This window comes from Elgaria multicarinata, chromosome 4 (genome assembly GCF_023053635.1).
Source record: "Elgaria multicarinata webbii isolate HBS135686 ecotype San Diego chromosome 4, rElgMul1.1.pri, whole genome shotgun sequence".
NCBI classification, from domain to species: Eukaryota; Metazoa; Chordata; class Lepidosauria; order Squamata; family Anguidae; genus Elgaria; species Elgaria multicarinata.
The window spans coordinates 45800915-45815764 of record NC_086174.1 but is presented as its reverse complement, the minus strand read 5'-3'; the positions used below and the strand labels follow the sequence as shown (position 1 = coordinate 45815764).

The following is a 14850-nucleotide window of genomic DNA, read 5'->3' as shown; positions in this document are numbered from 1 at the left end:
CATCAGGCCCAGCCTGCATAGCCAATCATCAGGGATGATGAGAGCTGTAGTCCAACAACACATAGGGATCCAAGGTGTGGGTGTTTTAAAACAACATAATGATCAACATTGTAACACTTCCATCAGTTTTTTTTTTTAAAAAAAGCTTTATATATACACAACAACAGTATCTGCCAAGCTGTCTTTCGGAAAGTACAAGTGTTCTGTATTATGTACAAGAGAAGCATCTATACAGTGTTCTATTAGACAAATATCCCTACAAACTTTGTGTATTACAATACTATACAAGCGGCCTTTTAGCATTGATTTATAGGCAAGAAACTCTTCATTCCTCACACTTCTCCTGCACAGAAAAAAGCCGTCATATAGAGAGGGGAGAGGTAAAACTTTATACATTGCCAGCTTCAGATGCACACAATCGAATGGTGATGTTCATGGTCATCCAACTCATATGCCCACAGCAATCTAAACCCTTACTGCTGATTGCTGACCCAAGATATACTCTTTTATTCTTCCTACCCAGCAAATGATTTTCTTGTAGTTGGCAGTCCTTGGATAACCCATGGAGCTTACTTCGATTTCCACTGTGGCCTGAGTGACAAGTCTAGCAAATGTCTGTTAGGGCCAAAACATGGCACCCAAGTGATGGAGGGCCCAGCCAGATGTTTCCCTTGTGTAAGAACCCAAACACGTCAGTTGATCAAGAGGTACATGCAATTCAATCTGGCCCTGCAGGCTTTGTGTCTTTCGTGCTGCAGTTCTGCCCATCCTCAGTGCCCAAACAGATATTTGGGTTGCCATGTATTAACTCCTCCTCCACATCTTTGCTGTTCCTCTTGCAGCACTGGCAAAGACCTCCGGAGTTCTCTAGCAAGCTGATGCAAAGATTGATGATTAGGGCTAGCCAAGCCATCCCAAAGAGAATCCACAGAGACACCACATTCTTATACCAGCCTGGGTAGGTGCGCTCTGGGTTCATGCCTAAAGAAAAACAACATATGAGCCATTTATAGGTACACAGCATCACTCCCTTAATTCGTAAAATTAGCAGTCAGGTACTAAACATTTCATGATGAACTGAAGCAAGCAGGATACTTTTGATGACTGAGAAAACTAGAACGTAAAATCCTACAACGTCTGGGGAAACTGGGAGTGGTCAGAGACCAACTGAAAGAACACACTGAACTGTGACTTCATTACCCAAGGATGTGTAGTACAAATAAACCATGAATGAGGGAGCTGTAGCTAAGAGACATTCTCCATACACAACATCATGAAAAAGTAGCTAATGAATGTCCATCAGGTTGAGGAGGGAATGTAATGCATTTCTGTGTACTCTACACGAAAGAAAAGATGTCCCCACCTCTTGTGATATCCCAATTTGTCAATGTGGGGGGGGGGGCACACAATGTCAGGGATGGAAGGCAGACTCTTCCCTCATTGCAGTAATAGGTATATCCCAGTTTCTTCCCCATTCACATATATACACAACCATTCACAACCATTCACATATATAGGAGGACATAAAGGGATGCATTTAGGAACATCATTGGGGTGGGGGCTAAAATCAGCCCTTTGTGACCCTAGCCATTAAGGCACAATCCTGGCTCTATCTGTGTAGCCCTAACCTGGGTACTCATTCTTGGTCACTCTACTGCAGTAGGCTCTTGTTCATATCAAGTGTAGCTCTCTATGGGCTCACCTACACCAAGCAGGATATTCCACTATGAAAGTGGTATCTAAAAGGCAGGAGCCACACTACTGCTTTATAGCGCTATTGAAGTGCACTGACAACTGTTGGGGCCCATTGACTCATGCCACATATCGCTTTCATAGTGTTATATCCTGCTTGGTGTAGATGTGTCATGGGCTCCAACAGTTGTCAGTGCACTTTAGTACCACTATAAAGTAGTAGTATAGATCCTGCCTTTTATATACCGCTTTCATAGTGGAATATCCTGCTTGGTGTAGACGAGCCCTATGTCTGCCTGCCTGCCTGCCTGCCTGCCTGCCTGCCCCTCTCTCTCTCTCTCTCTCTCTCTCTCTCTCTCTGTGCAGTAGCTGCTCATCAGCAGCTCTCTAGCTTAGCCTGTTTGCTTGCGTTAGTTGTGGGCTGTTGGCTGTGATCTGGGCTACTAAAGGAACCTTTGGGGTGGAGAGTTAGGAGACCTGCAGCTTGCCAGCTGTACAGCGGCCGAGTAGGAAAGGGAGAATAGAATGCAGGAGCAATAAAGGAGGAGTCCAATAGGCAAACAGAAATATGATTGGCTAGCTGCAGTGGTGCCCCCAAGTGGCTTCAGTGGTGGTGCCCGGAACCTTAGTGGCTCCTGCTTGAAAATTAGTGAAGATCACTGCTCTAGTGTGACAGAATGTTGTGAAAGAGAGGCAGAATGTTGAGAACTGCCTTTTAGAGAGATGGGATAGGACAGACTACCATGCCACTTTTAGAATATATGTAATTTACAATTTTTGCTCATTAGTTCTCATAAATGTGTTCATATTTAGCTCTCTTTCTATATCCAATATTATGAAACTGGAATCCAAAGGTATGACTACCAAGCAAGTCCACAAGCTAGAATTTAACCCAGTTCTTCTAATCTAAGGAGCTCATTCCACCCACTAAATTGCCCTTGCTTTTATTGCAGTTGCAACCCAAACTCCAATCCTAAATCTAGTGTTACATATTTTGTTACGGCAGCAGCAGCATTTGTTTTCAATGTGACTTTATATTGTCATGCTTATATTTCATCCAAGAAGAACTGATTGAGTGGAAAGGACATCTTCCTAACTTATGGGAATCCAAATGGAAGCAACAGAAGCAGCTCTGTGCAGAGAAGACCAGAATGGCCCAGTCCAGACAGAAATAGCTCTTACTGCCATTTGTTAATGAGAGTGGCATTATCTAGGTAGACTGCAGTCAATATTCAGGGCTTGCGTATACAGGGAAATGAAATATACTTACACCATATCAACTAGTTTAACGTGGTCAGGTTAACCTGTACGAAATACCCTACACCAGCCTATTTATTTATTTATTTATTACATTTTTATACCGCCCAATAGCTGGAGCTCTCTGGGCAGTTCACAAAAATTAAAAACATTCAAAGTATAAAACAACAGTATAAAACCATAATATAAATTACAATATAAAAGCTCATCCAGATAAAAACAGCAGCAATGCAAAATTACAAATTTAAAACACCAAGTTAAAATTTATTTATAGACTGTTAAAATGCTGGGAGAATAAAAAGGTCTTCACCTGGCGTCTAAAAGCATATAATGTAGGTGCCAAGCGAACCTCCTTAGGGAGCTCATTCCACAGCCGGGGTGCCACAGCAGTGAAGGCCCTCCTCCCTCCGCTAGGCTGAGGCACTCCAGATCTTTTGGACTACAATTCCAGGGTCATGTTAGTTGGAGCTCAAGGGAGTTGAAGTTCAAAACATCTGGCAGGCACCAAGTTGGGGAAGACTGCCTTATACTGTGCTTCAAATACCCTCAAATTACTACTGCAGAGGCATGAATGCGGTGTTCCATATGATGTACCATGCAGGGATGCCTTTTTCATTAGCAAAGGGGAGCTTATCTCTAGCTGGGTGTGTGTACATGCTCAATATGTGAGAAACACCTCTCACATTGGAAGGGTTTAAAACCTTTTCTTTGCTGCTGAAAAGTTAATTAGGGCGCTTGTATTTACAAAATCAAGCAGAGAGTTAAGACCTTCCCTCACTGACAAGGAAGGGCACTGCAGCAAAGCACAACAAAGTTGTTTGTGAAAGTGAAGCAAGAACTGTCCTGTCACAAACTGAGTCTGTGTAAACAAGCACATAAGTGCTTGGGGCAAAGGGCCCTTCATGTTCAAGTAGGGCTAACTCTTTCAGTTAATACTGCGGAAGAAGCAAATGTTTACTTGTCAGCTTTGAATTTGTTGTCACTATTGGACTTACACTTCAAAAGGCTTCTTTTCTTTTTTTGGTCCATAATGAGAACATAAACATAGTAGATACTGAAAAAACAAACTAAATAAACCTACTGGTTTATCCAAGTCCCAGAACATTCGGTGTATAATAGGCCTGGACTACTTACCGATGACATAATCTCCAAAGCCTATTGTGCTAAGAGTAATGAAAGAATAGTAGAATCCTTCTTCGTAGGTCCATCCTTCTATGGCTGTGAACAACAGCGGAGGTAGCAGGAAAAAGAGTAAAAGGCCAGTAACCAGAGCACAGCTTCGTGTCAAGACAGCTGCCCCTCTCTAGCAAGACATAAACAAAAAGCAATGCTTGAGGTGTGAACAGAAAGAAGGACGCAGACTCTGGTTAACTCTCATTAAGGTGGATAGTGATTGACAAGCTTATCCTTGGAGTGGAATGATTCTGTAGAACAGGGTTGTATTCCCAGTGGCTAAACACATGGGAAAAACATAATGATCATGGTCCAGAGAAGGTTTATATTCAAGTTCACTGGGTACCATCTGTACTTAACAGGCCCTTTTCAATGTAATGCTCCCAGCTTCCTGAACCAAAGCTTAGGAAGCCAGGAATGAGGATCAGAAATAAGTGTTGGGCCCATGTGCTCCTCCCCTTGCATGCCATTTTTGGTGCCACAATCTTGGACTCCTAAATCTGCATAATAGGGTGGTTTATGTCTGATATGGGGAACTGTGGATTAATGTTGGTTTATGAGCCACAGTCTGAAACCATCATTAGATCCTAGGTAGTAAACTGACACTAGAACACAATTCCCCATTTCAGACACAATTACCTGGTTTGCATATAATGACAACCCAGAGTACAGATTAAGTATGGGTTGCCATTGAATTGTAGGTTGTTATTCAATTGTTGGTTGTCATTATGTGCAAACTGGTTTATCTAAGAATTGTTAACCAAGAATAACCCAGAGTTCACAATCCATCAACAAACCTTGAGTTCTCTTCCTGGGTTATCTGTGGTTAACAACCCACAGATAAACCAAAGTGCAGGGTTTGCATGTAACACCAACCCATGATTCAATGATAACCCTATGTTGTCGCTATGTGCAAACCAGACCAATGAGGAACTACAGTTTAAAGCAGGGTTGGGCAACACAAGGCCCATGGGCTACATGTGGTCCCCACTGTCCCTAGTTGAACCCCAGAATTGGAAAAAAAAAATCTGAGGCAAAAAAGGTGTCTGTAGTGGCTACAGAGCACCAAAAGGATCAAAATTGGCTTATTTGCAAGCTAATTTAAATCCTTTAAGTGCTCTGTAGCCATTATGGGTGCCATTAAATTATTATTTTTAATCATCATCATCATCATCATCATCATCATCATCATCATCATCATCCAGTGCTTCTCGGGGGCAGAAATGGCCCTGACCTCCTGCAGTTGCCCACTCCTGGTTTAAAGACATTAAGATTGCAATGTGGAAGCCAAAATGCAATGGGGGAAAGTGAGGAAGAACATTGGCCCAACATTCATTCCTGGCTTAATAAACTATGGTTTACTAAATCAGCAATGCAACATCCAAACTGGTTCAATGTCTGTGGACAAACTTATGGTATCAAGACTCTGAGAACACTTAAGGCAGAAGTTAAGTGTTAACACTTAAGCATGTTTAACTAGCTGTCTATAATTCCAAATGGCTGTGTGTTGCATTATAGTTTTCCATATGAAGTATCTGCACAGCATCTGATTTTTCTCTCAGTCCCCAAGAGGATCTCAACTCACATTGTTAAAAAAACTCACCACATGTCTAACCCTCATAAATGTCGGAAGAATCTTTAAAACATGATAGTGTACTCTGCTAAAACCAAGGAAACCTGGGGGCAGGGTAGCTTTGGATGGTTCTTCTAGCGCCTAAGAAATGGAGACTTCAGAATGCCTTCTCATTAGCCCTAGTCATCTCAAGTTATTTGCTCTGTAAGCACCTTGCTGCAGTAAACCTGACCTATGCTTGTGATGCACTGTGGCTTGGACGCCATAGGTTGGTTTGTGGAGGAAGGCTGGTAGATCCATTGTCTCGCTTTTGATCCCTGTGGGTTTGGCCTTGACTGGTCACCCTGTGACTCAGAGACCTCAATTTACAGATGAGAAACGGAATATTGTTCCTTCCAGTAGTTCATGGCTTAGCTTAAATTTGATCTTGGATCTTCCAGGAAAATCCAATGCTTCTCAAGGCAGATTTAAAAGATACATGACTAATGAGTAGAAATTGCCACAAATGTGGTTTGAAAGAAAGTTCTCACCAATTAAAGCAGACAGCACTATCAATTTTAGGGCAGAAGTTTTTGATGTTCCTTAGCTTTCAATTACAATGGCTGTAGTATATTTTGTTTTATTTCCTTTCTTTTGTTGATACGGAGAAGTTGGGATGGTGGCACAGCTGAGATTTCCCTCCTTCTCCCCCTCTTCAGGATAAGTGGACCTTTCTGGGGCCCATTTTTAAAAATCATTTTTAGGCTTAGGAATCCTGTGTTATTGCATGTTAGAAAATATCCTTGACCAACACACAACGCATTTTCTTTCACTGACATAATTTTTTGAGCTTGCAATAAACATAGATTTTGGCAATTCGGCATGCAACGTTTTGGATTTTGACTTGCAGGTGCATACAGCTTCCTGCCAAACAGAGGCACAGTAAATGGAATAGAAACAGATCCTTAGCCTGCTCTGAGCCTGGTGTTTTTCTGTAAAAGCTGCTGTGTTGCAGTGTTTAGGCCTAGCAGAGGAAATGAAAAAGTTGCACAATTTTTTTCAGGAATACTATGCATGTTACTCTGTCCTAGCCTCCTTCAGATACCAGGACAGGACTGTGTACATGCGTCATGTTTTCTGGATACTTGGCGCTAGAGACGCCAGCAGATAGCTTGAGGAATGTGAGGACTGTCCAGACATAATATGAGACAAACATGGAGGGGAAAAGGCAACAGGTAATAAATCAAGCAACAAACAACAACTGCTTAGTTGTTGTTACATCTGGTCATTTGCATTACATTTTGGTGATGCCTCCCTTTCCCCCCCCTCCTGATATATTTTACCCCAAGTTTCGCTTTCTGAGTGAAAGCTATGACTCACACCTGCTTAGGATCACCTTTCAGCATTATACTGCAGCAGCAGAAGACTAAATATTCTAAAGTTGTCTCTGTTGAGAAGGGAAATCCTTTTCCCATCTCCAAATCACCCTGCTAGTTGCATTTTGATACTTTTTTTTTTAAACACAAATTATCCATTTCTGAATTCCACAGCAATATAATCTGATGACATATCTGAGAAGGGACGAACATCTAGATGAATTGGCAAATGATGGTAGGTAAGAGTTAGAAAGTAGTAGAAGTGTTTTATAATTTACTGGAAAGCAAAAGTGTGTACACACACACACACACACACACACACACACACACACAGAGAGAGAGAGAGAGAGAGAGAGAGAGAGAGAGAGAGAGAGAGAGAGAGAGAGAGAGAGAGAGCTACTGCTTCCACATGTGAGAGCCCTGTTTTTATGTGTGCTCAGTTTGGTGCCAGTTTGAGCTACAGTCCAAAAATGTTCCTAGGCTGCACTCACAAATACACTTACGAGGGAGCAAGCCCCATTGACTGGGACTTGCTTCTTAGTCCTAAACATGCTCAGGATTTTGTTGTTCATAGTTTTAAAGTATAGTTTCAACAGACCACTTAAACATGGGGAGAAGTGAGCATTAATGTCTATGCTCTGGAGGCTGTATTGTAACAATGCAGCAGCATGTGTCAATTAAGACACCATTCTGTTATTGTACTGGGATAATGGACTGGTCTGCAACATATTTAAGTCAAAACTGTGACTTTTATCTCCCTGTGTTAACTTATTAGAGGCCAGCCTGGGTAAGCTGGGTACCAGTTAACTCACCCATGTTGGCCAAACTGACACATGAAGTATCCACATTTCTTACCTGCCAGTGGAACTTCTCACCCAGGCGGAAAGTACACAGCTGAACACCAGAGAGCATCAGCTGTCCTATCCTGTTCAGGAGGACAAGGTTTAAGGGGATCCCAAACAGGGCAAAGAAGATGCACAAGACTTGTGAAGCCACTGTGGTAGGACTCAAGTTACCATAGCCTAGAAGGTGAAGGAAAAGGTTGATAATTAGTTTAACAGGAATGATCAGAGTCAGGTGGTTGTAACAACAGGATCTGTTTCAGTGTTTCTTGGCAAAAGAAGAAGTCATTGGTTAAGGACATGTGACCTATATGCAGTGACTTATGGGTGACTTATGTGCTCCTATCAGAGAATCCCAGTTTGCCGTGTTGTACAAACCTGGTTAGCATGGATTATGTGAGGGTTAAACAACCCTTGCATAACCCATGGTCTGTTTTAGGGTTAAATAACCCATGACGAGCCATGGCATATTGCCTGAACCCAGGTTCAGATTCACATCCACCTCTTCCTCTCCTCTTCCAATATGACCAAGAGGAGTTTGGAAGCTTCTGCTTCCATTTTAACATTTCCCACAGTTTACCATTATTTCCAAACTCTAAACTGTAGTTAATCTTTGTAAAGAATGGTTTGAATTTGATTTGTACCCACTACTCAGAGTTAAGATTAAGTTTGTCCTGCTTTTGAGCTTACAACAAGTCATGCATCCAAACTTCTCTCTGTAGCCATACTGGAGTGGGAGGGGGTAGCACATGAGCCCAAGGCTCACTGTATCCTCATATGCTAAACGTCTTCATATGCTAAACCATGGTTCAGCTTTACATGTGATTACAACCTCTAGAAGCACTACCCTCCTCCAATCACAGTTCCCACCAAGCCAAACCTCTACCCCTTTCCATGCAGGAAATACTTCTGAAATCTCTTCATTGGCTTCCAATTCACTCCAGAATCCAATATAAACTTCTCCTGTTGACCTTCAAAGCTTTTCACGGTCTAGCTCCTGCCTATCTCTCCTCTCTCATCTCACATCTCGCTCGTGCTCTCCGCTCCTCTGATGCCATGCTTCTCGCCTGCCCAAGGACCTCCACTTCCCTTACTCGGCTTCGTCCTTTTTCTTCTGCTGCCCCTTACGCCTGGAATGCTCTTCCAGAACACTTGAGAACTACAAACTCAATCACAGCTTTTAAAACTCAGCTAAAAACTTTTCTTTTCCCTATAGCTTTTAAATATTGAGTTTGTTCTGACTCTATACTGTTAGCTTCACCCCACCCGGTGCCTATTTACACTTCCCTGTGCCTGTTTGCATTCTCTTTCCCTCCTCATTGTTTACTACAACTTTATTAGATTGTAAGCCTATGCGGCAGGGTCTTGCTTTTTACTGTGTAATCTGTACAGCACCATGTACATTGATGGTGCTATATAAATAAATAATAAATAAAATAAGAACATTCTGCTAAAGGGAATGGACCAGCTCTTTCTATATCAACGTTTTCATTACTCTGTTAATAACAGAGTGACGGGAAAGATGGAAAATAAAACTGCTGTTCCTCCTTTAAACCTTTTTCTTAACTCTATTTTCAATTGCCAGATACTGGGTTTTCCCCAGTGGCCCACCACCCTTGGTAAGCATCTGATGAGACCCACTCGACTGATCACAACCAAGGAAACATGTTAAATGTCATCATGGCTAAAATGTGTTTGGCTGCCCAGAGGCAGGTGCCAACAGCACTCTAGATTACAGAAGTGTCCTAAAATTAGGATATGTTCATGTTTGCACATTTCAAAAGACACTGTGCTCCATTGCAAACCCATATTTAATTCTACTGATGCACCCCACAGAAAACAATGTGAAGTTTTGTTAGCTACTGCAGGGGAGGTTAATTCTGCCCAGTAGTAAAAATAGATATCAATGCGCCACTTCTGTATACTTTTACAAACACTGTTATGAGTTGCAATGGCCATTGGCTTGGTGCAAATAACATTCGATTTGATTTGAACACACTTCCTCATAGAATTGCTTGCTCTTTCTTCTGTGTGTTCTCATGTATGCTTTAAATAGAGAGGGAAAGCAGTAGGCCATTTAAAAGGGAGGTTTCAGAGGAAAAGAAATGGTCATAAACCACAGCATTCAAAATAACCACAGTGATTAGTGTCAATAAAAACCATTTTGCTTAATAGCACACTATTTACTCCTGTCAGTTCAGAACTCTGTAAAAGGCAGACACATTTAAAGGGTTCAAGCTGATTTAAAATGCAAGTGAAAAGGAACATTAACTTGCAAGTCCTTAAACTGGATTCTAGAGCCTGGGAATTCAGAAGCATAGTTCTTAGCACCACTGGCTCAATTTCTGGAAGTTTATCAGTGGGCTCCTGTGTAAAAACATGGTAATTGGCACCATGCAACAGACTGGGTTATTAGTGTACTTTTAAGCAATTGCCCTGATATTGGCTTTCCAAAGATCGCTAGCTGTTTTGAGTTGCCTTACCCTTTTCATTCCAGGTAACATAAATGGTTCATTTTTCTTGGATTTGTGTTTGCATGATTGGTTGCTTCCCTGTACCAAAAACTCACCTGTCCCTAGGAAACAAGCACATGGTTCTAACCTAGCCAAAAGCGCTACATTTGTATGTGTAGAGGAGCATTAAAATAATGTGTGAACGCATTCAGAGATGCAAGCCTCCACCCTTTGCCTTCTGAAACAATATACTCCACAGGGGACTTCAGCCACCAGCTTTTTTTTTTTCTGAACGTGTAAGATCAGGTTACATCAGCTCCGATTCCATTTTAACATCCTGGAAAAAAATGTTAAATGGGTGCCATGGAGCTCTCCAGAAGAACACAATGCAGAACGGTCTGTCCTACTACACCACAAGTATGGTTTTCTTTGATCAGCTTGGTTTATATTGGCATGCCATTTGTTAGCTCAAGAGGTGAAGATGGCAAGCCCTACACTAAAAACTCAAAATACGACATCAACCCACAATATACAAATAGAAGCAGTTCTAAAACAGGATTATGTGGAAAGAGGGCACAGTCCATTAAAAAAAGCTTTGCAAGCAGTCTCAGGGTGCAAAAAGATGAGGCATAGGGGATGTCCACAAAATCCCACATCAAAGACCAATTTAACCCTATGGCATTTCAACTACCTCTCTGATCACTCAGCCAGACCAGAGGTTACAGTGACACTCAAAGCCTAGATGTTTTCTCTTTATCTGATCTTGAAAGGCTGAGGCAGGGATTTGAAGTGACAATTGTGAGCACAGAGCCAAGGCGTATACTTAGACAAAACCCAAAATCCAATCTGAAATTGTGTGTGTTTTTTATCTGAGTGGCCCTTCCTAGTTAGGGAGATTGACACTTGTCAAGGTAGTGATTTCTGGTGAAAAGTATTCTCTTGAAGATATTTAAGCAGGTCATGGGGCTGAACATGAAACCACTGGATTAAAACTTGACCAAGAAGTTCAACCCTATTACCTGTGGCATGAATCAACATAAGGGAGAAACAAGCTTGCAACACATGTTAATTAGCTTGCCAAATGTCAGGATCTTTGTGTTATCATCAACATTACTTTACGAATGGTCACTATAATGATTTTACATATATTTAGGATGCGATCCTATGGTCCCTAAGAAGGTTTTCTAGGACACATGGGTTTTTTTGGGGTCTCCCACTCTGAGGACAGAGAGAGCGAGATCCGACCTCAGGGAGGGAGAACGGACCTGCTGGGATGCTTCCTCTGAGAGGCTGCAGAAAGGTTTGCAGCCAGCACTACTCCGAAACAAGAATTCCAGCACAGTGGAGCACAAAAAGGAGGCCCCTGATATAGTCCTGAAAGGTGTGTGTGTGGGGGAGAGAGACTGGACATTAGCGCTTGCCTAATTCATTTCCCTCCCAATGGGAGGGAAAGTGTTTAAGTGAGAGGGGAACCTGAAAACGGGGGAAATGCAGCATCTCCCTCCCTTCTGCCCTGCTGGTGTGAACTCAGCAGGGATTCAGATGAGGCAATTCCTCTGTCTTTGAATCTCTCCCTATCCGCCACTCCCACTAATAGCATTGCTCTGCTGAGCTTTAATGTAATTGTCAATGACGGTAGTTTTTGCGTTTTATTTCCCTCTGACCGCACTGCTCAGACTTCCCCCCCTTCCTCTACAACCATGAATATTGTTATGCACATGTATAACTGTCAATTTCAGCTGACACTTCATGCATCTAATGACGTGAACTCTAGTCTGTGGAAGATTATACACCCTAAAAAATGTGTAACTATTTAAGGTGACACAAGACTCTTTGTTGTTTCTGGTGGTGAGCAGTTAGGCAGGAACCAGGTTTTGTAAATCAAGCAGGAGAGGTTTGTGGGCCAGCAACCCGAACGTGAATAGGTAGCCTGGACTGCACATCTATGGTGGAAGTAGCAAACAGTAACAAGATGAATGGCACATGCTGGGGAGGCCAGAAAAAATTGAACAAGCCAGGATGGAAATATGAAGGCATAAATAATAATAATAATAATAGTAATAATAATAATATTAATAATAATGATGTCAACATTTAAAGTTCAGTGCACAGAAAGCAATAATCACATTCCATGTATTAAATGGCATTAAAAGCTTGTATTATCATACATATGTAAAAAAGGAATGTGTGTGTGTTTGTGTACGTAGCATATGTGTAAGTAGATATACATATAATGGAGAGAGAGAGAGAGAGAGAGACCTTTCCAAGAGAAGCTAGCAAGACAAAACACATGATGTGAACTATATTTATCTACAGGTGGTAGTCAGAAAAAATCTGAACTCCGCACCCTCCAATTTCATGTTTTTCTCTAATTATCATGTTGGGAGGGATGAGGATCAATTCATGGGTAAACAAAAAAACCTAGCTCACATTTAAGCTCAGTTTGGAAAGGAGTAAACTTCAGACTGGATCTAAAGATGGAATGAGAGGAGCTGTGTGAGACTGGAAGGTCTGGCAAGGTGGGAGGTGAAAGACTCGGAAGGTCAATGGGAAGATAGGCAGCAGGATCATGGAAACAAGAAGGGAACCATGATGGGGAGAAGATAGGGCATGAAGAAGAGTGCTAAGAAGGAAAGCCCTGAGTGAAGAATGGATGGAAATGGCTGAAGCTGAGGGAAATGTAGTGCAGAAGAGCAAAGGGTTCAAGAAAGGAGGAGCATCTAAGAAAAGCCTCTCATACAGGGCCAGGCCAAGACATTTTGCTGCCTAGGGCAAAGGACAAGATGGCATTACCCTAGCAGTCGAATCTGAGATCAATCCTGGCAAGAGAACAATGACCTCCACCACACTTAAGGCCGCAAGGCACAGAGAAGCTCCACCCTCCAACACCTCATTGCAACTTCCCGCTCCCCCTCCTCAGCATTTGCCACTTGAGGTAGAGCTGCCCATCTGCTTCATGGTAGGGCAGCTCTGCCTTAATGAGAGAACTGAAAGGTAAAAGGCTCAAGGTGATACTCTTGAGAGAGGTGCAAGGAAATGAAACTCTGTCTGGCAACTGTTGTAAGAAACATATTTACTCAAGAGCTGAAGACTGTTCCCATGTTATCTGGGAAGTGTTCTATTCATATAGGATTTCAGATTCCTTGTTTTCACAGTCTGTTCTCCCATAAAGTTAACTCAGGGTGTTACGTGGTTCTGAGAGAAAAGAATGAGATGTTTACGCAGCAGAACCGGAATCGGCAACAGGTCATGGTGACCTGCTAGGTAAATATATCACAAGATACTCAGTAGCCTGCCCTCATCACAGCACTTGATTTTCCTCTGTCCTCCCATATGCATCTTACGCTGAGCTCCTAATAGGTTCTTGCTGGTTAGAGTGACCATATGAAAAGGCGGACAGGGCTCCTGTATCTTTAACAGTTGTATTGAAAAGGGAATTTCAGCAGGTGTCATTTGTATGCGTGCAGCACCTGGTGAAATCCCCTCTTCATCACAACAGTTAAAGCTGCAGAAGCCCTGCCCTCTTTTGTATCTGGTCAAGAGGGCAAGTCTCCTGCAGGCTTTATCTGTTGTGACGAAGAGGGGATTTCACCAGGTTCTGCATGCATACAAATGACATCTGCTGAAATTCCCTTTTCAATACAGCTGTTTAAGATACAGGAGCCCTGTTCTCCTTTTCACACGGTCACCCTACTGCTGGTGGTACTTGTACAAACAGCACCAATCTCTCAGTCTCAGCTCCACGTAATAGGGTTACGTGGACCTTCAGGGTTGTTTACTGTAGCGATCTATGTGAGCTGTTTTGAGTCACGTAGGTGAAAGCACTTTATTATTCCTCATACTACTTACGGGCCCATAAAATGTCAAGGAGAAAGTGTGTGAGTTTGCAGACTTGAGGGAAGGGTACCAGTAGCTGTAGTTTCTATACTGATTCTCCCTTCAGTCAATTTGTTAGAAGGATTATAAACAAAACAAAAAACTTTACTTCCCTAGTGTTCCTGTCAGCAGGGCACTCTGAGCACATTCTGCAGAGAGGGAAAGCTTGGACACAGCTCTTGACTTCCATTGGTCCCCTTATCTGTTGGTTGTTTTTCCCCATCTCCTTTGCCCCCCCCCCACTGCAACCTGGCAAGTTTGGGTAAAAGGTGGGTGGGGAAATGTAAATTGGCTGACTAGAGGGCTGCCAGCAGTAAGAGGTTCAGGATGAGTGTCTCCACACTTTGCAGAAGTCTTGTGGAAAGCCAACACTCTTTCCCAAGGATTCTTCCCCCAAAAAAGGTTCAGAAAGACCAAATCCATCCTAAACCAAGATGAGCATGTTTCTTTCACACAGACATGCACACACGATACCCAATACATCAGGCAGCTGAGTATTTGATATATTACTTTGCTTTGGGCGGTTTGTTAATGTAACCAATTCAATAATTCATTTGTTTGCAATTTGCTGGAGGTAATCATAGGATGATGAATCTGGCTAGATAAACTTCCAGAAAAATCACATCCAG

At 42.3% G+C, this 14850-nt stretch overlaps 1 protein-coding gene across 1 annotated transcript in view; it reads right to left on the bottom strand.

Moving 5' to 3' along the window:
* Nucleotides 1–388: 388 nt before the first annotated feature.
* KCNK17 (potassium two pore domain channel subfamily K member 17) overlaps nt 389–14850 on the bottom strand; it is a 33355-nt gene continuing 18893 nt past the window's right edge. The window contains exons 3-5 of the mRNA XM_063125400.1: nt 7906–8072; nt 4084–4252; nt 389–981 (exon numbers count right to left, since the gene is read on the bottom strand). Of these exons, the coding sequence (XP_062981470.1) occupies nt 719–981; nt 4084–4252; nt 7906–8072 (599 nt within the window). The 3' untranslated portion in view covers nt 389–718. The remainder of the gene's footprint in view (nt 982–4083; nt 4253–7905; nt 8073–14850) is intronic.